Here is a 26,415-nt window from a genome sequence, read left to right on the forward strand (position 1 = left end):
TGGGTCTCTCCAGGGTGGTGATTTGGGAGCAGGCCTCAGGAAGAGGCCAGGAGGGAGGTTCAGGAAGGAGAGTGGGAACCAGAGCCACAGGCCCCCTTCTCCCCACATCCTTCCCAGTGGAAAGGGGGTGGTCTGGGCTGGAGCAGGGAGAGCGGGCCTGGCAGGTTGCAAAGGCCAGCACTGAGGTTAGGGCCTTGTCTGACATCTCACGTGACCGCAGACAATTCATGGAACCTGCTTTTCTGGGAAAGCAGAATAATCACTCCTACCTAGTTTAATCTCCAGGGGGTTCCTGGGAGGAACAGATGGGAGGGTCCTAGAAAGGACTCCGAAAGTGTCACCAAAGTGTCACAGGAGGATCGTGTCTAGATGTCTGTGCTTATGCCTTGGTCCAGGTACCGTGCGTGCCCGCCTCTGGCAAGCAGGCCTGGCAGGCCAGGTGCCCACCCCCTGTACTGACGCATCGTCACGGCCTCTCATGGCCACCTTAAGAGGTCATAACGGAGACTCCCAAGGGTACATCCCCACCATGAAGCAGGCTAGAGAAGATGGGGGTAGAGGAAAGTCATCTTTGCACCTGGTTGAACAGAAGCAGTCCAAAACAAAGTCCAAAATAAAAACCCTAAGTTTTATTTGCTGAATATAATTTAAAACTGAAACATAAAAGTGTCTCTTCCGCCATCACTAGAAATCCAGGTGGAGCTGGAGAGAGGACTGGCCCTTGGCTCTGGTGAGGGCTCAAGGAAAACAAAAACGCCTGTGCAAGCCCTGACCCTTCCTCCGCGTGCCCCCGGAACGCCCGCCGGCCGCAGCAGGCAGCCGGAGGCGGCAGAAAGAGAGCTCTTCCTGGGGAAGGCGCCTCGGCTTCTTTGGGAAGCTGATGGGAAGCCAGAGGTCAGAGCGTTGGAGGCCTGGCTTAAAGCCATCAGTCAGGCCAAGATGAAACATCTGCTCAAGTCTCCCCAGGCACCTGGCTGGGGGTGAGTGGGAGGAAGGAATGGAGAAAACTGATGCTAAACCACAAATTAGCACCCTGGGCCTTGGCCCTGAGATGGCCTCCACTGGCATAGGAGGGGGCGAGACTAAAAATAAATAAATAAAAGCGACACTGCTTCAAGGAGCAAGCATGACAGGCCCGTGGAAGCACCCTTTGTCAGGCCTGAGCAGAGATGAGACAGGGCATGATGGCTTTGAAAAGCCCTCGTCTGGGGGCCAATGGCATCCAAATGCAGACAGCCCAAGGGGGTGTGGGGGAGCGGCCGTTTGTTGGCAGGACTACTGTGGGGGTTCTGGCTGAGTATGGGTGGGCTCACCAGGTGACCCCTATTTTTGGTTTTGTTTTGCTTTTTTGCATAACCACCACAGACCTAGAACTAGGAAGCCCAGGCTGCCCTCTACTGGTGATTTCTGGGAAAGACCACAATGCAGCAGTACCCGACCTGCAACCTGAAGGGGCCAAAAGAGAACCAGCTCCCGGAAGGCACCTGGAGCAGCTGCGCCTCCTCCGGCCAGGCCCCCCAGTGGAGGGCTGGCCGCATCCCCAGCGATCTGAGTGGGTTCTTCCGTCTCTGTTTGGCTGCAGAGGGGCCCAGGACAATGAGGACCTCTGGTGCTCACTTCAAAGGCATCGAGAAGAATTTGTTCCCAGACTTGCAGCGGATCTGCTCGGCATATGCACGCAGCAGCATCTCAGAGTCTTCAAACTCATCCACGATTCCCTTAAAAGCGGGAGCCAGGAGAGGACAGTCACGTTAAGGGGAGTCAGGGACCCAGATGGCGCTGCTAAGAAAGCCAGCCTACCGAAACCCTTCAGAGGTTAGGCTACCTTGTCTAACCAGCTCTGCTATCCTGCGAGGTCAGTGCTATCACCCCACCTTGGCAGATGAGGAAATGGATGCTCAGAGTCTTGGATCACAGAATCCAATAAAACCAGGCTTGGGACCTGGGTCTGCTGGAGCCGGAGCCCAGAGCTCCTTGCCGCCTCCAGCGTGATCAGGCCAAGAGCAGACTTGGCTACCTAATAGTGGCCCAGGGGCTGTCTTCTGCCTGCATGTGTTTCGTTTGGCTCAAACAATATTTTCTTAAAAAATACATACTGGTGGCCAACATTTGAAAATAGGGGGATTACACATTAAAAAAAAAAAAATCTAGGTTTCTGGCTTCTCTTGAAAAACAAGTGCTTGCACCACAAGGTCCACATTCCTGCACGGCAACTCCCCACCATCGCCTTTCTGCGAGGTGAGGATCAGCTCCTCTGAGGGCACTGACGGGAAAGTGGAAGTTACCCCCTGCTTATCACAAGATGAGAAAGGCTGTGAGGGTGGACGTTCTGGATACTGGGCACGTTTCACTCATTTCCAACCCCTGCCAGGCCCCTGTAAGCACCCGAGCCTTTGACCTCTGAGCGAGGGGTTGCGACTTGAGGGGAGGTCGGCAGCATCCTCTCAGATCAGTGTTCTCGGGCAGGGCCTCTCCAGTTTTAACGTGCACACAAATCCCCAGACATCTTGTTAACTTCTGACTCTTTAGGTCTGGGTTGGGGCGAGTGAGTGAGTGTCGCTAATAAGCTCCCAGGTGGTGTTCTGCCGCTGGTCTGAGACTGCGCTGAGAGGAGCAGGATGAGATGTGGGTCTCTCCAGCCAGGCCAGTTCATCTCCCAGGGATTCAGGTTTGGGGGCCTAACCCTCAGGGCTTGTCAGCCCCCGTCCCACCCCCCACCTTCCACAGCATCACTTCCGGTTCAGCATCTGCCCAGCTCTCACGCCAGGAATTCACCTGTAGTTCCTGCAGGCATGGCCCTTCCATCTGGAGACGCGCGTCACCCACGCACCAGGCCAGGCTGATGTGGAAGGAGGGGTCCTGCAGAGGAACAGCAGGGAGGCAAGCGGCCACCTGGATGCCGTGGCAGACATCACAAGAGCTCCACGACAAGAGTTGTCCCAGTATCCCTGCTGGATCCTTGTGATCCACGGAGACTAGATCCTTGGTGTTGATCCCAAGTGCCTCCACGGATAGATACAATAGCCCTGGGCTGGTCCTTGCTATGGACTGAATTGTGTGTCCCCCTCCCTCATCCCAATCCATATATTAAAGTCTTAACCCCCAAGGTGATGGTATTTGGAGAAGGGGCCCTTGGGAGATAACTGGGTTTAGCTGAGGTCATGAAGGTGGAGCCCTTGTGAGGGGGTTAGTGCCCACGTAAGAGGTGGCAGATGGCTGCTCCCTCTGTCTTTCCATCGAGTGAGGACACAATGGGAAGATGGCCATCGACAAGCCAAGAAAGGAGGCCTCACCAGAAACTGACCATGATGGCACGTTGGTTTCAGGCTTCTAGGCTCCAGAATTGTGAGAAAATAAAGATCTGTTGTTTAAGTCATCCAGTCTCTGGTATCTGGCTATGGCAGCCTGAGCTAAGACAGTCCTGTTCTCAAAGGCTCTCCTTTACATGTCATAACATTGAGTCCTTACATTTAGGACATGGAAGAGAACCCATGTCCCAGATTTAATGTTTCCTGATGTAAAACATTTCAATAGATGACATACTTTTTAAGGTGAACAAAACCCGAAATATCTAAAGTTATGATAAAACTGTAAATTAGCTCCATTCAAATTCATACTTCTATATCACAGCATGATTTTAAAAGAATATATCAAGCAAAACCACCTGCCCTTTAAAGCCATAATATTCGACTTGGGCAGGTTCAAGTTCCCCTGGAGGGCACAAGGCAAGATACAGGAAGGGATGTGAAGCTTCGACTCCACCTGGAGTGTCAATGTGACTAAAAAATACTAGGGAAAGCTACTTCTTAAAAAATACAAAGATAAGCATGGATACATCAGAATCGAAGGCATAGATCTCGTCGAGCATACTGAAGAGATAACAAGATTTGTAAGAAATGCTGGACTATGGCTGGGCAGTATCTGACCCCACATCAGACCCTCAACTCCCCAGGGGTATGGGTCCTCTGAGGGCCAGCTGAATGGACGCTTCCCCTGGGAAAGTTCTGGAGGGCTCTGCAAGGGTTTCTTTAAGGCTGGTTTTATTCCCATTAGAGATGGGTTGGTGGAGAGGAAAAAAGACGCCCCTTGATTTACCTGGTAGAAAGTGCTGAGGTCAAACTCCTTCATGACCCTGTCTACCTCTGCAACCAGGTCCAGGAAGTGGGCATGCCCTGAGGTGACCTCCAGCCCAACAAAGGTCCTGGGGGAGACAGCAGTGGAGGCAACACGGGTGTGAGACACGGCCGCTGAGGATGTAAACCAGCCGTGAGGAGGGCAGAGGATGCGACAAGGAAGCCGGGAGGTCTGGGTCATGAGCCCGGTTCACTGCCCTGCTCTCTGAGCTGGCTCTCCCATCCTCTCCTAGCTCTAACCACACACCTCCCCTCTTTCCCTAGGGTCTGAGATCCCCTGTAGGACCATCTTCATCTGCTGCTGCCAAGTCTACAGACCCGACGCTTCTGTGCCCAGGCTCACCATCATCGCTCCCAGGTGGGTCCCTTTCTCCAGGGCTTCCCTCTCTGGCACTGACTCCCTCCCAGTAGCACACTCTCGTCTTTATTGTCTTATTTATTTTTGGCCCCGCAGCACAGCATGTGGGATCTTAGTTCCCCCCACTGGAGATCAAACCCGTGCCTCCTGCAGTGGAAGTTCAGAGTCTTAACCACTGGACCGCCAGGGAATTCTGAGCACTCTCATCCTTAAAACCCCTCCTTTGAACCTGAGTTTTCAGCCAGTCCCCATTCCATCCTCAGTCAGATTTGATGTTCAGATGCACTGTCTCCCTCCGCTGTCTCTCCCTCCTCCCCTCTCTCCCGCCCCCGCCATCTTCAGCCAGCTCCCATCAAAGCTGCCGCCCACCTCCAGGTTACTGCACTTGGTGGACACTTCTCCGGCCTCACCTTGGCCTCTCAGCAGGGTCGGACACGGCTGGTTCCTCTCTCCCTGAAACCCATTTCTTTCCTCTTGGCTCCAAGAGACCACCCACTACACGGTCCTGGTGCGACCCTGTCTCTGGCCTCCGGTTCAGCCTCCTCTGCCGCCCTCTCTTCTTCCCAGCCTCTAAATGGTCAGGGGCCGCCGAGCCCAGCCCACTTCCTCGGATCTGCTCTGTGTGCCCCTGGCCCCCACCCGGGCCCTGGTTTCAGCACCACACAGCCCGGTGGCTCCCACGTTTCCATCTCCGGCTGGCACCTCTCCTGTCTGTCTGACTGTGTATGTACCTCTTCCACCCACGGGTACCCGGGGGTATCATCAGTGGCAACATCTACTGGGAACAAAGAAAAACTGATTTTCCTCCCACTGGTGTTTCCCACCTCGGGACGTGGGACCATTTATTTACCCAGCTGTTCAAACCCCAAGTCCAGGCATCTACTTTGGTTCTTCCCCTTACTGTGCACAGATCGGACTCACTGCGGATGCTGGCTGATTCTACCTGTGGTGTGTCAGGAATGCGCCTGCTTCTTGGCCCTTGCACTGCCATCACCCTGAGTCACGACACCCTTGGCGCCTCACCTGGATGGTGACACCTGTCTCCTCTCTCTCTCCCCCTGCATCCAACCTCCTTTACATCTTGTCTCCACACGGGAGCCACAGACACAATTGGGCCAGGCCGACATTTACAAACATAAGTTGGATCACGTCTCTGTGCAGATCCCTCCAGTGGCTTCCATGACCCTGCAAACTCCTGACCTTGACCTTGAAGGCCCGGCAGGAGCTAACCCGGCCTGACTCATCTCCTCCCGCTCTCCCACTTGCTCCTGGGTTCCGCTTCATTGGCCTCCTCAAACAAGCCAGGCTCCTTCCTTCTCAGACCACCTCCTCGGCTATGTCCTCTGCTTGAAGGCTCTCTCAGCAGCATTTCCCAAGGCTCATTACTTCTCATCCTTGGGTTGCTGGCAAATGCCAGCTCCCTAGGGCCGTCCTTGGCTGCATGATCCACACTCACATCACACAGTAGTTTCTAAGAGTCTCATTTCCTTGTTCATTGGTTATCTCCCCCTGCAGAACGTGAGACCCCAAAGAGCAAGGACTGCTGACCTTTTCATTGCTGATCTGCGGTGTACAGCAAGTCCTTGGCACCAGGACGTGCTGAACCAATTTTGCAGAATGAAGGAATGAGCCGTCCTCTCAGAGGTGCTGAGAGCAGAAGGCAACTCAGTGAGTGGATCTGACAAGGAGGTTTGCTTTGAAGCCTTGTTAATAAGAATTTCTTTTGTTCATCTCATCCTTGAATGCTTTTATAAAACTCATTCAGTTCATTTGAGCCTCACAACTGCCCACTGATAGATGTGTCAGGGCACGCCTGTGACAGCTTGGAAATGACAGGTCACAGAGGTTGAAGGTATGAGCTCAACGTTAAATTGGAGACAGAGCTGGGCTGGCACCCAGGGATTTTTTGAGTCTCAGGCTTTTCCCACTAAACCAAGATGTTATTCTCTACCTCTGCTCCTCCTCTTATGCTCCCGGAGTTATTTTTCTTAATGAAAGGTTCAGATTTGGGGACAACTGCCTGGGTAGTCATAGAGCTGGTTAAAACACAAACAAACCCAAAAATGAGACAGACAAGGCCCCCTCAAGTCTTTACTGCAAAGAATCCTTTTCTGGCAACAACTTGGGGCACAGTAGGGAGACCCACCTGGTTTTCTCTTGATTGGTGTAAATCTTTACTCGGTCGGCAGTAAAGCAGAATCTGAAATTCAGAAGAAGAACCACATTTCAGGAAAAATGCTAAGAAAAAAATTTTTAGAGAAAACAGTTTATATTAAAAAAATATCACTTTGAAACTACAGTTAACTCATTTCACATGTAGTACTCTCACCCTATTATACACGTGGTTAACTCAACCCTAAAATACAAGAGCTGGGCAAGACCTTAAATAATCGCTGAGTCCAGGTAACCCAGAGCTTCCTTCAGATGCTAGCAAAAATTTTACTTTATTAAGAGCAGTTGATTTTTGATAAGCAATTTGAGACTATCTCAGCTTTACTGATGGGAACTGAGAAAGACATCATCAGGTTGGTGTTAATAGATGACTTAAGGGCCAATTTTTTCCTTGCAGGTTAAAAAAAAAGACAATTCTGACCCTGGCTAAGCAACAACAGGGGGCTTCCCACATAGCTCATATGGTAAAGAAGCTGCTTGCAATGCGGGAAACCCGGGAAGGAATGGCAACCCATTCCAATATTCTTGCCTGGAAAATTCCATGGACAGAGGAGCCTAGCAGCTACAGTCCATGGGGTCGCAAAGACTCGACCACAACTGAGTGACTAACACTTTTCATTTACTTTATTCTCTAACAGAACCCACGCTATCTGTATCTGCTCTGAATCAGCAGACACATATGGTGCTGATTCTCCCGTAGCCAGGATTCACGGGGCCAGGAATCAAGGGGTGGAAATGGGAGTGGAACCACTAATATGAGTGATCCATTAGCAAAATGTTTATTTTCTGTTCCCACAACTTCATGCTCTGGTAGCCCAGAGGTCTTAGTTCCAGAGGGAGGAATGCTTCCCACAGGAGACATAGTGATTTCATTGAACTGGAAGTTGAGACTTGCCACCTTGGTGGTCCAGTGGCTAAGACTTCACACTCCCAATGCAGGGGGCCAGGGTCTGATCCCTGGTTGGGGAACTAATCCCACATGCTGCAACTAAGATATGGTATAGCCAAATATGTAATATTAAAAAAAAAACAAGACTTGCCACCTTGGGCTCCTGCACCTTTGAATCAACAAAGAGTTCCAGTGTTGGCTGGGGTCCTTGATCCTGACTACCAAGGGGAAACTGGACTAGAACTCCATGATGGAAGTAATGCAGAGGGTGTCTGGGATACAGGAGATCTGTTAGATCTTTTAGTATTAACCATGCCTACTGACTTCAGGCCAGTGGAAAATTATACCAACCAACCCAGGCAGGACTAGTAATCGCCCAGACCCTTCAGGAATAAAGGTTTGGGTCACTACCCCAGGTAAAGAACCATAACCACCTGAGGTGCTTGCCAAAGGCAAAGGGAATAGAGAGCTAGGAGGTGGAAGGTAGCTGTAAAAATCAGCTGCGATCCTGTGACCAGTTACAGAAATGAGGACTGTAATCATCATGAGAATTTCCTTATTTTATGAACACATCTGTGAGTATAGATACAGGACACCTCGGGGACACTGTGAGTTTGGATCTAGAACACGGCAATAAAGTGAATGCTGCAATAAAGTGAGTCACAATGTTTCGGCTTCTCAGTGCATATAAAAGTTCTGTTTATACTACACTGCAGTCAACTCAGCATGCAAAGGCATTATATCTAAAGAAACAATCTACATACTTTATTTTTAAAATACTTTATTACTAAAACCTGCTAACCATCATTTGAGCTTTCAGTGAGTCATAATCTCTTTGCTGGTGGAGGGTCTTGCCTCAGTGTAGATGGTTGCTGACTGGTTAAGGTGGTGGTTGCTGAAGATGGGTGGTGATGGCAATTTCTTAGAGTAAGACAATAAGGCAAACTATGAAGTTTGCTCCATCAACCTTCTTTTCCTTCCATGAACAAGTACTCCGTAGCATGCAATGCAATGCTGTTTAGTGGCATTTTACCCACAGGAGAGCTTCTTTCAAAATTGGAATCAATCCTCTCAAACCCTGCCATAAACTTATCAACTAAGTTTATGTAATATTCTAAATCCTTTGTTGTCATTTCAACAATCTTCATAGCATCTTCATCAGGAGTAGATTCCATCTCAAGAAACCACGTTCTCTGCTCATCCATAAGAAGTAACTCCTTAGCCATTAAAGTTTTATCATGAGATGGCAGCAACTCACTCCCATTGTGAGGCTCCACTTCTAATTCTAGTTCTCTTGCTTCTTCCATCACATCTGCAGTTACTTCCTCCACTGAAGAAGTCTTGCATCCTTCGAAGTCACCCATGAGGGCTGGAATCAACTTCTTCCAAACTCCTGTGTATGTTGGTGTTTTGACCTCTTCCCATGAATCACAAATGTTCTTAATGGCATCCAGAATGGTGAATCCTTTCCAGAGGTTTTCAATTGACTTTGCCCAGATCCATCAGTGGAATCATTACCCATGGCAGCTATAACCTAAATGAAACGCATTTCTTAAATAAAACTTAAGGGTTGAAATTTACTCCCTTGATCCACGGACTGCAGAATGGATGTTATGTTAGCAACACAGAAACGACACTGACCTCATCCGTCCATCTCCATCAGAGCTCTTGGGTCTCCAGGTGCATTGTCACTGAGCAGTAATATTTTGATAGGAATCTTTTTTCTGAGCTGGGTGTCTCAACAGTGGGCTTGAAACATTCAGTAAACCAGGTTGTCAACAGATGTGCTGCCATCCAGGCTTTGTTGTTACATTAATAGAGCATCAGCAGAGTAGCTTTAGCATAATTCTTAAGGGCCCTAGGATTTTTGAAATAGCCAATGAGCTTTGGATTAAACTTAAAATCACCAGCTGTATTAGCCCCTAACGAGAGAGTCAGCCTGTTCTATGAAGCTGTGAAGCTAAGCACTGACACTCCCTTTCAGGCTATGAAAATCCTAGCTGGCATCTTCTTCCAATAGAAGGCTGTTTCATCTACACTGAAAAATCTGTTGCTTGGTGTGGCCACCTTCATTAATGATCTCAGCTAGATCTTCTGGGTAATTTGCGGCAGCATCTACACCAGCACTTGCGGCTTCATCTCACACTTTCATATTATGGAGATGGCTTCTTACTTTAAACCTCATGAACCGACCTCTGCCAGCTTCAAACTTTTCTGCAGCTTCCTCCCCTCTCTCAGCCTTCACGGAATTGAAGAGTTAAGGCCTTGCTCTAAATCAGGCTTTGGCTGAAGGGAATGCCGTGGCCAGTTTCATCATCTGTCCAGACCACTAAAATTTCTCCAGGCTCTCTTGCTTTATCATTCCTGCATTTGTTGGAGGAGCACTTTTGATTTCTTTCAAGAACTTTCCCTTTGCAGTCACAACTTGGCAAACAGGGACAAGAGGCCTAGCTTCCAGTCTCCTTCCACTTTTGACATGCCTTCCTCACTAGGCTTAATCATCTTTGGCTTTTGATTTAAAGTGAGAGACGTGTGACCCTTCCTTCCACTTGAACACTTAAGAGGCTAGCGTAGGGTTATTAATTTCAACACTGTTGTATCTCAGGAAATAGGGAGGCCCAAGGAGAGGGACAGAGATGCGGGGGATGGCTGGTCGGTGGAGCAGTCAGAACATTCACATTTATCAGTTGTCTGCCCTCTTACATGGGTGTGGCTCCTGGCATCCCGAAACAATTACAATAGTAACGTCAAATATCACTATGACAAATATAAGGATAATGAGAAAGTTTGAAATATTGCAAGAATTACCAAAATATGACAGACATAAGAGTAAATGTTGGAACATGATGCTGATAGACTTGCTCAATGCAGGCTTGCCACAAACCTTCAGTTTGTTAAAAGATGCTGTATCGGTGAAACATAATAAAGCAAGGTTTGCCTGTACATATATTAAGCAAATATCTTTGTTTTCTTCTCTTACTCCCTTATCACATAATATAAGATGTAATGACTTTAGTTTAGTATTTAAGTGTTGTTAATTGGTATTCAAGTTATGGGCTTCCTAGGTGGCTCAGTGGTAAAAGAATCCACCTGCCAATGCAGGAGACATGGGTTTGATCCCTGGGTTGGGAAGATCCCCTGGAAGAGGAACAGGGGAGGACAAACTCCCCTTCCCTGCGTGAGTTGAGACATCCATCTTCTCCTACCCTCTGACATCAGCACTCCTGGTTTTCAGGCTTTCAGGCTCGTATCAGGACTTACATCACCAGTCCCCTGATTTTTTAGGACTTTGGAGTCAAACTGAATTACATGACCAGCTCTCCTGGTTCTCTCTCTGCAGATGGCAGATAGTGGACTTCTTGACCTCCATAACTGCATAAGCCAATACCTGTAATAAGTCTCTTCTTATCTACATACATCTTACGGGTTCTGTTTCATACATCAAAGTCACATGGGATGACGTGTACAGCGCATAGCTCTGGGAGATACTCAGTGCGCTAACCTCTAGGTCTGGCCTGCTTGCTGGGGTGACACCATCCCACAGGTCCATCCCCATGGGAACTTGGGACGGGAAGAGGAGCCCTGGAGGGGAAGCAGACAGAAGCATGGGACACTCACCTCTGGAAGGAGGCCACTCGGTCTTTCAGAGCCTGCACGAAGGGGAGAATCCAGTGGTGGCGCAGAACCACGCTCTGGGACAGGCTGAGGTGGAAGGCTTCCATCCTCACCAGCCGGGGGACGTATGTCTGCGCGCGGCACAGCAGTGCGTCAAGCAGGTCCAGGAACTCCTCCCCGGCCTCATCTGGAGGGGAAGAGTGGAGAGGGTGGGCCATTCTCTTAGCAGGATGGCCACATGATGGCCAGGAGCAGAGAAAGGCTAGATTTTAAACCTAAACTCTAGGTTTTAGGAGAAAGTTACTTTGAGAGCAGCCTACATCTTGTTGTTGTTTAGTCGCTAAGTCCTGTCTGACTCTTTTTGACCCCATGGACTGTAGCCCGCTAGGGTCCTCTGTCCATGGAATTTTCCAGGCAAGAATACTGGAGTGGGTTGACACTTCCTTCTCCAGGGGATCTTCCCGACCCAGGGATCCAACCTGCGTCTCGTGTACTGGCGGTGGATTCTTTACCACTGAGTCACCTGGGAAGCCCAGCCAATGTCTATGTATTCTAATCATATTTTAATATGTATTTATGGTTATAGAATACACATATAGCTTGCTTCTTGGAAGGAAAGTTATGACCAACCTAGACAGCATATTAAAAAGCAGAGACATTACTTTGCCAACAAAGGTCTATCTAGTTAAAGCTATGGTTTTTCCAGTAGTTATGTATGGATGTGAGAGCTGGACTATAAAGAAAGCTGAGGGCCAAAGAACTGATGCTTTTGAACTATGGTGTTGGAGAAGACTCTTGAGAGTCCCTTGGACTGCAAGGAGATCCAACCAATCCATCCTAAAGGAAATCAACCCTGAATATTCATTGGAAGGACTGATGTTGAAGCTGAAACTCCAATACTTAGGCCACCTGATGCAAAGAACTGACTCATTTGAAAAGACCCTGATGCTGGCAGAGATTGAAGGCAGGAGGAGAAAGGGACAAAAGAGGATGAGATGGTTGGATGGCATCATGGACTCAATGGACATGAGTTTGAGTAAGCTCCAGGAGTTGGTGATGGACAGGGAGGTCTGGTATGCTACAGTCCATGGGGTCGCAAAGAGGTGGACATGACTGAGCAACTGAACTGAACTGAACTGATACATATACATACATATGCTTTTTGAAAGGAATTTGAGTAAAAAGAGAAATATGTGACAGAGAAAGCAGGGGTCCTTTAAGTCCACATCTAAAGCAGGGGTATCCAAACCACTGTGATCACACGTGCCATTAATCAAACAAGCTTGCACACATACCTACAGTCAATGTGCATTTATTAATAAATTACAAACATGCGTTCCACTGCAAAATTATGTTATAAAATGTACACTCTGAAGAATACAAACTTAAAAAGTTGAGATAAAGAGAAATACATTAAAAAGTCTTAATGCTTTTCTTTCTAAGAGGTCACCTTGATCTCTCCCTCAGGGCACATACCCCACTTTCAAGACCACTACTCTAGAGACAAAGACTGTCAAACATGATGCTTACTTCCCTAGCTTTTCTCAGTGCTGTGCCAATGTATATATTCTATTTGTTAAAAAAGATGAGGGCATGCAGTTCTTCCCCGACCTTTCTCCATATAACACTACATGTTGGACAGCCTTCCTCTCATTACAGAAGGCAAGCTCATGATTACAGCTCCACAGTAACCCATCCTTAGATTAGAAACAGTGCATTTCTTTAATCAGACATTTATTAGACCTCTAGAATCTCCTGACAGACATGTAGACTGTTCCTAATTGTTTATAAAGACAAAGAACACAAGAAGGACACCACTGTATGTTCACGTATCTTTTTTTTAAGCCAAATATATGACTAGAGCGCCATGGTTAATAATCTGCTCACACCTGATGAGTTACTCAATTTGCCCAGATGCCCTGTGGAATGAAAGTGCCACAACTAAGCAACTTTCACTTTAGGACTTCCCTAGTGGCTCAGACAGTAAAGCGTCTGCCTACAATGCGGGAGACCTGGGTTTGATCCCTGGGTTGGGAAGATCCCCTGCAGAAGGAAATGGCAACCCACTCTAGTGGGTTTGGAAAATCCCATGGATGGAGGAGCCTGGTAGGCTACAGTCCACAGGGTTGCAAAGAGTCAGACATGACTGAGCGACTTCACTTCACTTCCTGTGGAATATGGAATATAGAGAATCATTCCCATTCTGTGGATGGGGAAATGGAGGTTCTAAGAGTTTACCTGATCTAACACAAAGTAGTAAGAGCCACCACGTACTCTGTGTATTGTGCTAAGAACTTGACATTGATTATCTCATTTAATCATCACAGAAGTCCTAGAGGTATTTTACTGTCCCCATATAGGTATTACTACCGTCCCCATTTTAGAGATGAGGAAACTGGGGCTCTGAGAACTCCAACAACTTAACTAAGGGACACCCAGAGTAGTGGGTAATGGAATGAGGTCAGATTCTGAAGCCTGGGCTTTTTCTGCCTGCCACTCACTCATTAGGGCTAGGGTGGGGTGGGACTTGAAGCCAGCACACCTATAGCCCTCTTAGAAACAAAGGACCAGCTACAGTTGCACTGTGCGATGGCCTTGACACTCTGTCCTAGACCCTCCCTTGGTCACATCCCCACAAGCAGGGAGAACAGTATACACAGGGTTAATAAAAAAAAATTTCAGGCAATGAATTCAAAACTAAAATCAAGTGTAACAGAAAAATTCCCTAGTTCTTGAAACTTGTCCTCTCTCTGTTGAGTTGATCTTTTTCTCACTACCAGTGTCAGAGGTTGAGGTTTCTGGCTTCCTCCTGGTTGGGGCCAGCCTCCTCCCAGAAGAGGCACCTTGTCGGTGTCAGCCACGTGTCTCTCAGGCATTACTTACAAGGTACGTAGACATGGGTGGCCCAGTTGCCACGCTCGTGGGGAAATGTGCGCACCCGGCCCCCGTGTTTTGCACTATCATCCACAGGCCCCTCCTCAGTGCCAGGGAACATATGCAGCACACTGTCGGGTACTGGCAACCTCTGGCTGGGAAGAGGGCTCTGGCCCCTGCAAGAGGAAAGAAAATAAGCCCAGTTAGCTTCCTACATTGTCTATGTCTGTACACACGAGGAAAGTTGTAACCCCTCGTACAGGGTGACTCTGCATGTCTTTCTCACCAGGTACCATGCGCAGCTTCTAGATGACGACAAAGCTCTTTCCCCAACACTCTTTCATTCGTGTCTCCCAACAAAGTTACGTTTTTTCCAGTAGTCATGTACAGATGTAAGAGTTGGACGTTAAAGAAGGCTGAATGCCGAAGAATTGATGCTTTCCAACTCTGGTGCTGGAGAAGACTTTTGAAAGTCCCCCGGACTGCAAGATCAAACCATCAATCCTGAAGAAAATCAACCCTGGATATACATTGGAAGGTCTAACGCTGAAGCTAAAGTTCCAATACTATGGCCACCTGATGTGAAGAGCTGATTCATTGGAAAAGACCCTAATGCTGGGAAAGATTAAGGGTGGGAGGAGAAGGGGATGAATTGGTTGGATGGCATCACCAACTCAATGGACATGAGTTTTAGCAAGCTTGGGGAGATGGTGAAGGACAGGGAAGCCTGGGGTGCTGCAGTCCATGGGGTTGCAAAGCATCGGACACGACTGAGTGAACAACACTCCTGGAAGCAGACTTTGGAAGGAACGTGGCCCCCATGGGAAACAAAGGAGCAGGTGGCAACATGTGGAGGCCTAACTGGACAGGCCTGAGCCAGACTGACACTTCCTAGCTCTGTGGTCTTAGGCAAGTCATATGCTCTCTGGGGACCTCTGCTTCCTCATCCATAAAGTGAGATGAACCAAGGTGCTGCTTGAAAAGCACTCAGCTGGTACCAGGCCTGGCAATTAAGAACCAAAGCTCCTCCACAAAGTAGGAGACTTCCTACTTTGCTAACTGCTGAGTACCCAGTTCCCAGCCTGGCGCGGAGACAGTACTCCATGAATATTTATTAGATTAAAGAAAACACTTTCCAAATGGGGAAACAGACCTAGGGTGGTACAGTGGTGCGTGCCAGGAGACAGAGTGGGCCGGCGCCCGAGGCTGGACCCAAACCCACCCCGTTTCCTGCCTCCTAACCTTGACCCAGCCAGGTAGGGGCACACCGGGGCTCTGTCTGGATCCTCCTTCCCCCTCCCCCCGCCACAACCACCCCGTGCCCCTTTTCCTTCCCTCGCGAGCAGCCCCGGACCCTCCCCAATCACCCTTCCCCAGAAAGACTTCATCGCTCCTCACCGACTGCTGCCTTCAGCCCCCGGCCGAACCCGGGCCCCGGCCTCGGTCTCATCCTCGGAGCCGCTGCTGCTGTAGCCCACGAGGGGCACCGCACTCATGAGGCACCCCCCCACCCACCTTCACGACCGCACAGAGAGGGTCGGCAGGCAATCTCACCGCACCCGGAATTCCTCTGTGCCGGAAGTGCTCTCCCGGGGGCGGGGCACGAATTAGCACCGCCTCGGGGCGGGGTGCGGGGGCGGGGCCCGGCAGGAAGGGAGCAAAGATTGTACCCACCCAGACCACGCTGCATGCCGGCTGGCCTCGCTGACACCGCTCGCTTGGAGCCTCCTGCCACGGCCATCCTCCGTTTGCCCATTTCAGAGATCGCTCTGGGTCCTGACCTCTCTGTCCGCTGCGCAGTCTGCAGCAACTCGGGACCTCCCGGCAGCCGATGGTCTCTGGGTCAGAGGTCAGAGCGCTTGACCCAGCGGAGATCCTTGCCCTAGCGGTCCGGACGGGGGTCAGAGGTCCCGGGGCCCCTTCCTCAAGCCCCGCCCAAAGTCCGAGCTCTGGGGGCCCTCCTCCCCTAAGAGCGAGCTGAACAGTCACAGGCGGGGTCCGTTCCAGAAGATCAGAGGGTCTTAGGAGGGCTCTCCTCTCAGGCTCAGGGGTCGGGCCGTGGGCCGGACCCTGGGAGCTCGCTCCCTTAAGGCCGAGTAGGGTGGTTCGAAGCAGAGCGCCCTTCCTAGGTCAGCAGAGACGTGCCGGCCGAGCGACCGGAGAGCCACCCAGCGCGTCCGGCTGTCCGACCCGGCCCGGCCGCGGGGTCCCCGGCAGGGGGCGGCCTCGCTCCGTGCCGCCCGCTCCTCCCGCAGCCGCCGCCGCCCGGGCTGCCGCTCCTCCCCCGGCCCCGCCTCCCTGGCCCCCGCGCCGCCCGCCTGTCCGCCGGTCTCTGCAAGGCCATCGTTCCGTCCGCCCGCCCTCCCAGCGCTCCTCCGCCCCGGCCCCGCTATCCCGGCCGCGCACGTCGCTTCCTCGGTTCCGGCCGCCGCTAGCCCGTTCCCCGCCCCCGGGCCGGCAGCCGCCGCTACGCGAGGCCGGGGATTGGCAGCGCGCGTAGGCCGCGCTGCCGCGGATGGAGTCGGAATAAAGGGGCGGCTGAGAGAGCAGCCAGTCGCCACTCGCCCCGCGCCTGACCCCGCGGGCGGCCCGGAGCAGGTGAGCGGCGGGGCGCCCGGGGCCGCGTCTGGGGGCCACTCCCGCGCCCGCCGCACCCCTTCCCCAGCCGGCCCGGCAGTCCCCCCCCAACCCCACCTCCGGCCCGACCCGGCGGCCTCCTGAGCTCTTGGGCGGCCCAGGCCGACCTCGACACGCAGCTACCTCCCGGGCCCGGCCTGCAGCCCTGGGGCCTTTCTCGGGCCCACTCGCCCGCGGGTCCGGCGCTGGGGCCGCAGCGTCCTGGCCATTTCCCGGCGAGGGCTGACAGGAGGCAGCCCAGCTGGGCCGGCGGGCAGTGCCGGCGGGGAGGTGATCGGCTTTCATTCGGTTTCCCAAGGAAGAGGAAGGGCTGGGGTGGGGCGCAGGTGGGGGCCTCCCCTTGCCTCCCTAACCCTAGTCTCTCATCCTCTTTGCCGGGTGATCAGAGAGGCCTCCTGACCGCACCTTCCTGGAGGGGGGGCCGGAATGGGCAGCGGACCTGGGGGCCCGGGACTGGGGACCCTGGGTCTGGCAGCCATTCATGCCAGGGGGAAAAAAAAAAACAACAGTTGGGTTGGCGCAGTCTGACCTAGACCTGGCTCAGAGTAGTCCTGCTTCCCTCTTTCCTGGGGAGGCTTTGGTACCTGCTGGCTCATGCAACCTGCTGCCTCCACTCAGAGCAGCGGCTTCTTCACTTCTTTACTTCCCGGAAAGATGCTGAGGCTGACAGTTTTTAGCCTGACTCTTATGTTTCTTTGGCAGAACAGTTAGAGGCCAGGCTGGCTTGTGAAGGCATCCCCTTCCTTCTCTTTTCATCCGGAGAAAACTTACAAACTTTTCAATGTTAGAAGCAGAGGAGCTGGGAACCTGAAAGCGGGTTGCATCTGATTCTAAAAGTTCCTCCCTCTCGCTGTCATTACCTTATGCTGCCACAAAGTGGTGAGTTAGAGATTTGCCTGGGCTGGGTGGTCTTTACCTTCCATGGATTATCCAGAGTGTTACAGACTTGGAGCAAGGGAACAGGGTTGTCTCCGGAAAGGTGACAGGGATGGTTAGCATGCTACATCCCACATTGCAGAGGCAAACTCAAAATTGCTTACATTTCCTGTAGGCCTTGACACTATCATATTAAGAGGATTTAAGGCTTTTTTTTTTTTTTGGTGCTCTGGGAGATGACTAGCCTGGGGAACTTCTGCTGAGTAGCCGTCAAGGCTGTGTGGGTCTGTGGGTCTCATCCTCATCAGGCATTGGCTCAGGTCCCTGCAAGACCATCCCTCTTATTGTGTGAAGAGAGAACAGGCACACAGTCAGGGGGGAGGACCTGGGGACAATTGAGAGAGGTATGGGCCAGCCCCTCACAGGAGAAGTTTTCTGAGATGGGCCTCCATTCCATGCTGGTGTTTTAAATATTGATTGACTGAGGGGCCTTCAGATCTGGGAGGTCTGGCCTTTTAGATCTACAGTCTGTTCTTATGAGCAGTTGTGTCCTGGGTTGAAATTCAGGGCAGCGACAGGAGAGGAGCTGGCAGGTCTACAGGGAGGCCTCAACTAGAGCCTCTCTGCTTTTATCTATCTTCTGTATTAGGCTTCCAAATAAGAAGCGTTTTGCACACACATAAAAAAAGGTTATGTTACTAAAATTCTTGTTTTATGCACCAAGGCCCTCACTGGTCAGTCTTTCCCTCCTTCTTTCCTGGGAGCATGAACAGAACTTGTGACTTCTTTGTATTGTGGGCAGATCACCCCAGACTCACTTGTGAGACAGCTAATGGAAGCGGGTTGGCAGTAAGCTGGGAGATTGGGATGCCTGGCCAAGGGATGGGGAACTGAGGATGGGTGGGTCTGGAGACAGCCACCATCCCCTTTACTGGAGGACTTGCGCTGCCAGCAACTGAAGATCTCCCAGTCCAGAGCCCCCTTCACTTCCCTGATGTGTTTTATGTCAATGTGGCGAGTGCAGGCAGATCAGGGAGAGGCCCTGGGAACAGCTGTGTGTCCCTGCCTCAAGCTCACGATTTCTTTCTTCTCTGCAGAGCCTCCCTGCCACTCCTGGCACCCTGCCCGAAGACCCCCGTCCTGTAGGCACAGCCTTGTAGTCTGTCTTGGTGAATGACTTGGACTGCCTGACCAGTCCCGCTCCGTGCCTTGTCCGAGTCCTCGTCCATCCCTGATCCTGCGCAGCTTCTCTCTCTGGTGTGGGTCACCTTAAGCAGGGAAACTGAAGCCATTACTCTCCAAACCCTGTTTCATCTTCCCAAGCATGTCGGAGAGCTGGCAGCAGCCGCCGCAGACGCAGCCGCAGCAGCCTCAGCCCCCACAGCCGCAGCACCATGCTGAACCCCCACCGGCCCTGGCGGAGCACACGCTGCCTCCAGGCACGGCTGAGAACCCCCTGGGCTGCGCGGTCTATGGCATCCTCCTGCAGCCTGAGCCAGGCCTGCAGCCCCCGCAGCACGTGCCCTTGCAGGCCGCGGGGGAGCCGGGCCCCAAGTGTGGCGTGTGCGGTCACGACCTGGCGCACCTGTCCAGCCCACATGAGCACCAGTGTCTGGCGGGCCATGACCGCTCCTTCCAGTGCACGCAGTGTCTTAAAATCTTCCACCAGGCTACCGACCTGCTGGAGCACCAGTGCGTGCAGGCCGAGCAGAAACCTTTCGTCTGCGGCGTCTGCAAGATGGGCTTCTCGCTGCTCACGTCGCTGGCGCAGCACCACAGCGCCCACAGCAGCGCCGGGGGCCTTGTGAAATGTTCCATCTGCGAGAAGACCTACAAGCCCGCCGAGGCGGCCGAGCCCGAGGCCACCGCCGCCCCCTCCCTGCCCCCGGCACCCCCGCCTCCGCCCGCCGTGGCCCCGGCGGAGTCGGCCGACAAGCCCTACAGCTGCCCCATCTGCCAGAAGCCCTTCAAGCACCTGTCGGAGCTCTCGCGGCACGAGCGCATCCACACGGGCGAGAAGCCCTACAAGTGCACGCTGTGCGACAAGAGCTTCAGCCAGTCGTCGCACCTGGTGCACCACAAGCGCACGCACAGCTCGGAGCGGCCGTACAAGTGCGCGGTGTGCGAGAAGACCTTCAAGCACCGCTCGCACCTCGTGCGCCACATGTACGCGCATTCGGGCGAGCACCACCTGTTCCGCTGCAACGTGTGCGAGCTGCACTTCAAGGAGTCGTCCGAGCTGCTGCAGCACCCATGCACGCCCAGCGGGGAGCGGCCCTTCCGCTGCGGCGAGTGCCAGAAGGCCTTCAAGCGGCCGTCGGACCTGCGGCAGCACGAGCGCACGCACAGCGCCGAGCGGCCCTTCAAGTGCGACCTGTGCCCCATGGGCTTCAAGCAGCAGTACGCGCTCATGCGGCACCGGCGCACGCACAAGGCGGAGGAGCCCTTCAAGTGCGGCCTGTGTGAGAAGGGCTTCGGGCAGCCCAGCCACCTGCTCTACCACCAGCATGTGCACACCCTCGAGACCCTCTTCAAGTGCCCCGTGTGCCAGAAGGGCTTCGACCAGTCGGCCGAGCTGCTGCGGCACAAGTGCCTGCCGGGTGCGGCCGAGCGGCCCTTCAAGTGCCCCGTGTGCCACAAGGCCTACAAGCGGGCCTCGGCCCTGCAGAAGCACCAGCTGGCCCACTGCTCGGCGGCCGAGAAGCCCCTGCGCTGCACCCTGTGCGAGCGCCGCTTCTTCTCGTCCTCCGAGTTCGTGCAGCACCGCTGCGACCCGGCCCGCGAGAAGCCGCTCAAGTGCCCGGACTGCGACAAGCGCTTCAAGTACGCCTCCGACCTGCAGCGGCACCGGAGGGTGCACACGGGCGAGAAGCCCTACAAGTGTCCCAACTGCGACAAGGCCTTCAAGCAGCGCGAGCACCTCAACAAGCACCAGGGCGTGCACGCCCGCGAGCAGCAGTTCAAGTGCGTGTGGTGCGGCGAGCGCTTCCTGGACGTGGCCCTGCTACAGGAGCACAGTGCGCAGCACAGCGCCGCGGCCGCCGCGGCCGAGGGCGCCTACCAGGTAGCCGCCTGCCTGCCCTGAGTCCCGGCTGCGGCCCCGGCCCGCCCGGCCCGGCCCCCTCGCGCCCACCCCCGGACCTGGCCCTGGGCGTGAGGATGAAAGGGCACCCGGGCAGGTGGAGGGTGTGGGTGCCTGGCACCCCTGGTACCGGCCCGGAGGAGGTGGGGGTGGGGGGCAGATGGCCGTGGCTGGTCTTGATCCTGCAAACCTCTTTCCCCTTACAGGATTCGCTCTCTTGAGAGACCTCAGCCTCCCTTTTCTCAATGGAACCAGGCTGGAAGTCGAACTGGCCTCTCTCCACCCCAAGGAGGGGGTGGTGCTAGCCCAACCTTCTCAAACCTTTCAGCCTCCCTAGAGAAAGCAGATAGGTTAGGAAAGAGGAGGGTCACGGGAGGGCCTGGGCGCAGGGTGGCCCCCTTCAGGTTGCTGTTTGAGGGGGAAGGCTAACTCCAGGAGGGAATCCTGGGGCCAGGAGGGCAACCTGTGAGCCTCAGGCCCCTCTGTCCACTTCAGCTAGGGGCAGCACACCCTCCAGGGCTCTGACAGGCGAGACACAGCAGTGCTGCACACCTGTGGGCCGGGTCTGCTTGGAGAGCGATTGGCCCAGCCGGAAGGGGGGAGGCAAAGAAGTTCTTCCATGACACGCTCAGCTGGGGACAGCGCTGTCCCGGGGGAAGGAGGAAAGGCAGCCTTTGCAACGAGGGCTCATCCCAGTGTTTTGGAAGCGCCCCTCCCACCTTTGAGGCAGAGTTCCAAGCGCAGGTGGGGAATGTGCCCTCAGCCAGACAGAACTGCTGATGTGAGAAAAGGGGATTGTTAGACCCCCTGGTGCCCGGGAGGTGGAAGGGCCAAGCCCTTCATCTTCCCAGTGGATGGGAACAAGTGTCACTCGCTCACTCGAATCAAATCGTGTGAACCAAAGCCTCAAGGGCGTGGCCCTAATCAACTCACCCCAGCCCTGCCTCAGGGCCAAGACCATGCCTGGGTACCCGGGGTAGGGGAGGTGGAAGGACCGTGGGCATGCCTCTGACCCCACAGCACCCTCCCAGCCCCCGGGCACCCTCCCCCATCGGTCTGGCTGCTGGCCTGTACTCCAGGGGTCTTGTGCCGCCAAGATGCTCTGGACAGCATCCAGCTATTTCCAAGACCAGAGTGTTCTCCCTCAGGTCCTTTTAGGGTCCCCCTAGGTCTCCGGCTACCCACAGGGCTCATGGAGCCTTGGGTGTCCCGGATAGGGAGTGGGCAGGGGAAGAGGGTTGTTAAGGAAACCAGTAGGTGGATGGAGTCAGCTGTTACCACTTGATGGCTGGGGATCTTCTCAAGAAGGCCAGAAGATCTTTACTGTCAAAATCATTCTTCTGAACCCAGCTCTGCCCCTGCCCTCTCCCTAGCCCCCTCCCAGGTTGTGGGTCTTAAAAGGAGACTTTAATCAGTGCCCACCCCAAAATCCCAGAGGAGCAGGGAGACCCGCCTTGTCCCACTGTCACCTTCAGAAATCTGAGAAGCCCACGTCCACCTCCTCCTTCTGGTTTCCCTTCCGGTGCCCGCAGAGAGGGGCAGTCCTTCCCCTCGGTGCTGGCTTTAGTCACAATGCCTCAAAAGACATGGAACCCAGGCTGACAACAGTCCCAAGTGCTCATTTTCTTTTTCTTTTCTTTCATTTTGCTTTCTAAAAGCAGTTGTTATACTATTCATAACATTGTATAGTTTAATTTCATGTCATTTTGGATCTTATCTAAAAATGTGAGGATTTGAGTTTTTAAAAAGAACGACTCCATTTTAGATAGCCCCTTTTGATGTTAATATATAGTGAGTCCAATGTATGCTTTAGAAGTAAAGACATTGACCTTCACAGACCAAAGCACAGCTTCTTCTGGTCATTCTTCCACAGAGGGATGTTGGGCCGTGGGGAGGGGGTGGTGTGCAGGCTGGGGGGGGGGGGCAGGCTGGGGACTGGGATCTAAGGCCGGGTTCCAATCCGGAGTCTGGAACACTCTGGTCATGTGACTTTGGGCAAGCCTTCAGTTGCCTCGTCTCTAAAATGGGGAGGTTAACCCTTGTTTGGTTCTTGTGAGAGTTAAGTGGAGTTGCATATGGAGCTTCCCTGGGGGGAAGCTGTGACGATGCTGACGGTGCCAACCACAGGACGCTTGGAACCCTCAGGCTGCAACCTCTTGGGGTTTTGCTGCAGCTGCTCTAGAGGGAGCTGGACTGAGGGACCAGCAGCTCATGGATGGTCAGAAGCTGGGGCCTGGGCCTGGTAAGCAGGAGAGCTTCCTTGGCTCCAGTGGAAAGCCAGGGCCTTCCTGGAGCAGCCTGTGGGCCCCGCCCCCAAGGATGGCCCGTTCTGGCCTCATTTCCACTCACCCTGTCACAGGCTGATCCCTTTGCATGTCCAACCCAGCCACCTCCTCAGCCTACCTGAACCCTCTCTGCCCCCATCCCTGTCCCCCAGGGAGCCAACTGCAACTCAGGCTCCTTCTGCTTCTCACAGGCAAGGGTCGAGGTGGGGAGAGGAAGGGAGAAGCAACTACTTCTGCCTGGAGTCTGAGAGCTAGTGGAGTGTGGTCAGCAGGGATCGCTGCCCTGAAGGTGGGGTGGAGGTGAGGGTAGAAAGGACCAGAAGCTGTCCCCGCTGCAGGGGACTCAAAACGCTGCAGGCTTAGTGGGGAGGCTGGAGGACCCCAGATGTGACCAGGACACCATGCTTCTCTCCGTGTGTGGCCATGGGGGACCTGCCCTTGAAAAGTTGGGTGGTTCCTTCCTCTCATTGCCTCTCAGCAATGATGCCCAGGGCCCCTTGTGTGTCTGCCAGGCTTGAATCCTGGCTTTCTTTCTAGCTGAGTGACCTTAAGCAAAGCCCACCCACCTTGCAGGAACTCCTAGGAAGCACTGGCATGTGTTTGGTGCTTTATAGCTTCAGGTTGCCCTTCCTGGACAGACGGTGATTCGCGTATGCCAGGGGCAGGAGCAGCCCTGGCAGATCTCACATAGAGGCTGTAATGACTTTTTCTTTCTTCTTTCCCCACTCCATCTCTCATGAAGCAGTGGGGCTCCCACCTGGCCCTCAGCCTCTGGACTCCAACCTGGGCCAAACCCAGGGCAGTAAATGGAGCCCTGGCCTGGGGGTTCAGGTCTTAGACCTCTGATAGCAGGTGGTCCCAGGCAGGTTCTGCTTCTCTCGGGATCTCAGTTCCATCTGAAGCAGAGGTGTTGACTCTGATCTCTGAGGCTCCTAAGAGACCTGAATCTGGGAAGGTGACGGGATCAACCTGTGGCCCCCTTTCCCCTCCCTGCCTCTCCGGGCCTCCAGTCTGCTCCCCACCTGCCTCATTCTGCTCTCTTGGTTGTAAGTGACAGAATCAGCATAAACTGGCTTAAGCAGCTGCCTTTCACTGTACCTGACCACACACAGATAACCTCTCCCACCTACCTACCCAGGAACCTCACAGTCTCCTGTGTTCCAAAACTCCATCCTTAGAGCATGGAATTTTCATGGGCAAACGGCCAACATTATGGCTAGGGGTACAAACTAGCACTGTCTTCTTCTTTCTTAAAAAATATATTTATTTGTTTTATTTGACTTTGCTGGATCTTAGTTGTGGCATATGGCATGTAGTTCCCTGGCCAGGGATTGAACTCCGGAACCCTTGCACTGAGAGTGCAGAGTCTCAGCCACTGGACCACCAGGGAAGTCCCAGGCACTATCTTCTCTAGTCTCTGGCTTATCATTCTCTCTGCCCCAACCACTGACAGCATAGGGAGAGGGTGGTCCCTTGAGGTGAGGGGTGACATCTGGATGAGAGCCAGAGGACTAAGAGGGAGAGGCTAACATAGGGACTTCCCTGGCAGTCCTGTAGTTTGTTGCGCTTCCACTGGCTGCAGGGGTCGTGTGTTTGATCTCTGGTCGAGGATCCTGCATGCTTTATAGCTCAGCCAAAAAAAAAAAAGAGAGAAACACTAACATAAATTTCACATTTTGGGGTTAATAATACCCCCTGCATGGCTTGGCTGGGTGTACATTTTCTTGGGTCCTCAAAGTCATTGCCAGGGCAGACTGGATCACCAGAGACAACTCTCCCAGGGAGCCCACCATCTTGCTGACTTTGTGTGGCCGGCTCTGGGCTCAGCCCCATAGCGGGGCAGTGGGAGAGGACCCCACTGTCCCAGAGTGGAGCCTGTGCCCATGAACCGAGGTGGCCCTGCTGTGCTCTCGTGGTTAAGAGCACCACAGTCAGGCCTGGCTGGAGTCCTGCCTCTGCCGTTCATAAGCACCAAGGCTTTGGGAAGGTTTTTGAATCTTTCTGGGCCTTATTTTCCTCATCTGTGAAATGGAGCCAGTAACATTCTCTTCTGGGCTTAGGATGAGTCCCGTGAAATGACCCATGTGGAATGTTGGACATGTAGCAGTCACTCAGGAAAGCAGAGGACTGGGATATCCAAGGCAGAAGGGAGCCAGCCCCGCTCTCCTATCCGAGTGTCAGGGTTGTCTTTATCGCCCCCCCCCGCCGCCCCCGCATCACTTTCCTATCTACCTGTTGGTTGGAGCCTCATACCATCTCCATGAGACGGGGCGGGCAGACCTGAAGATCTGCTTTGTGTTGACCCTTGAGAAGTCCAGAGGCTTCCCAAAGCCAGACAGTTTGTGATGAGAGAGGCCTGGAATTGTGGGGGTGGGCCAGGTGGGCCAGGCGGGCCAGGTTGGGGATAGGCAGTGGGGCGGGCTGTCCTAGGCTCTGAACCTCACAGGCCTCCACCTCCAGCCACTGGAGCCCGGGGTGCTGGTTCCAACCTACTCTTTGCTGGCCAGGAAGCTGGGAACAATGGCCGGGACTGGTGCTGGCACCCGGGCTGGCCAGGGGAGCAGGAGAGCTCTTCACCAGCAGTGGGGGTGGGGGGCGTGGCATGCTCTCAACTCCTTGAGGGATTGGAGCCACCATTCTGCATCTTCCCATCTGTGCAGAGGCAGCTCCATAGAGAGCCTTCACCTGACCTCCCAGCCTCCAACTTCATCCCTTCTCCAGAGCAGGCCCCAGATGAGGACCACAAACTGCTCAGACCTTGGGAGAGTTGCCCAGGGCCTCCCTGCCTGGGCCAGACTCGCCTGTGATAAGCTCCGCATCCCATCCTCAAGCCGGTGCATTCTTTGTTCCTTGACGGTTATGCCTCTAGGAAAAGCCTTGGCTGCTGTTGATTTTCGTAGATCTACAAAGATTCTGGCAGGAATGCCCAGTCGTCCTCACAGGGCCTTGAAAAGGAGGTCGAGGGGAGGGGTGGGGGTGGGCCAGGGCTTGTGGGATCTCCCTCTTCACTCTGCGTGCATGTCCATCCCCATTCTGGGTCTGCATTCCTGCCTTTGTTCATCTGTAAGCAGCACCAAGCACCTGCTGTTTGCCAGACCCCAAGCTGGTGCAACTGGGCACGAAGGTAGGACTTGGGATGAGAGAGTTTTGAGGTTTTCATGTATATCAAAAGATAGGGTCAAAAATGTCAAAGCTGCTGGAATACAGTACAAAATACTAGGTGCAAGAGTCTTCCCCGACCCTCCCACCACCCTCCCTCAGCCAGGACCCTTTCTCCATCCCGATGCTCCCTATTGCCAGGCCCAGGGTGAGAGTATGTGTCTTGTGTGTTACTCTGTAATAAACACAACTATTACTTTGTAGGAGTTGTTTCATTTCATCCAGGTCTTATGTTGGTTCTTGGAGGCCCAAGGACCCCTTCCTAAGTCCCAGATCCTACTGGACAGATGAGAGGGGCCAGCAAATACAGTATTTCCCAAGAGCCTACTGTGGGC

General features: G+C 53.4%; 2 protein-coding genes across 6 annotated transcripts; one reads left to right on the forward strand and one right to left on the reverse strand.

The window, feature by feature from the left end:
• Window positions 1-607: 607 nt before the first annotated feature.
• Window positions 608-15,638, reverse strand: USB1 (U6 snRNA biogenesis phosphodiesterase 1). 2 transcript variants are annotated; one of them, XM_043436380.1, is made up of 7 exons: window positions 15,440-15,638; window positions 14,051-14,217; window positions 11,171-11,354; window positions 6,638-6,691; window positions 4,096-4,201; window positions 2,776-2,859; window positions 608-1,718 (listed from the first exon to the last, which is right to left on the reverse strand). In XM_043436380.1, exons 1-7 carry the CDS (start codon window positions 15,535-15,537, stop codon window positions 1,614-1,616), a joined length of 798 nt encoding a protein of 265 aa, XP_043292315.1. In that variant the 5' UTR covers window positions 15,538-15,638; the 3' UTR covers window positions 608-1,613. The 2 variants fall into 2 exon arrangements, with proteins under 2 accessions (XP_043292315.1, XP_043292316.1); XM_043436381.1 differs by lacking the exon at window positions 4,096-4,201.
• Window positions 15,639-16,500: 862 nt separating this feature from the next.
• Window positions 16,501-22,479, forward strand: ZNF319 (zinc finger protein 319). 4 transcript variants are annotated; one of them, XM_043436378.1, is made up of 3 exons: window positions 16,501-16,639; window positions 17,386-17,557; window positions 18,652-22,479. In XM_043436378.1, the coding sequence occupies exon 3, from the start codon at window positions 18,879-18,881 to the stop codon at window positions 20,637-20,639; it is 1,761 nt and encodes a 586-aa protein (XP_043292313.1). In that variant the 5' UTR covers window positions 16,501-16,639; window positions 17,386-17,557; window positions 18,652-18,878; the 3' UTR covers window positions 20,640-22,479. The 4 variants fall into 4 exon arrangements, with proteins under 4 accessions (XP_043292313.1, XP_043292314.1, XP_043292311.1 ...); XM_043436379.1 differs by lacking the exon at window positions 17,386-17,557 and having other exon boundaries at window positions 16,502-16,639; window positions 18,652-20,618; window positions 20,843-22,479; XM_043436377.1 differs by having other exon boundaries at window positions 16,504-16,639; window positions 17,381-17,557.
• The last annotated feature ends 3,936 nt before the right edge of the window (window positions 22,480-26,415 follow it).

Source organism: Cervus canadensis, chromosome 18 (genome assembly GCF_019320065.1).
Source record: "Cervus canadensis isolate Bull #8, Minnesota chromosome 18, ASM1932006v1, whole genome shotgun sequence".
In the NCBI taxonomy this organism is placed as follows: domain Eukaryota; kingdom Metazoa; phylum Chordata; class Mammalia; order Artiodactyla; family Cervidae; genus Cervus; species Cervus canadensis.

Coding starts and splice junctions, on each gene's coding strand:
- ZNF319 (XM_043436378.1), top strand. CDS start 18,879: ATGTCGGAGAGCTGGCAGCAGCCGCCGCAGACGCAGCCGCAGCAGCCT.
- USB1 (XM_043436380.1), bottom strand. CDS start 15,537: ATGAGTGCGGTGCCCCTCGTGGGCTACAGCAGCAGCGGCTCCGAGGAT. Junction 6,692..11,170: donor CGAGTGGCCTCCTTCCAGAG/GTGAGTGTCCCA, acceptor TCTGAATTTCAG/ATTCTGCTTTACTGCCGACC. Junction 1,719..2,775: donor CATGCCTGCAGGAACTACAG/GTGAATTCCTGG, acceptor CCCGCTTTTAAG/GGAATCGTGGATGAGTTTGA.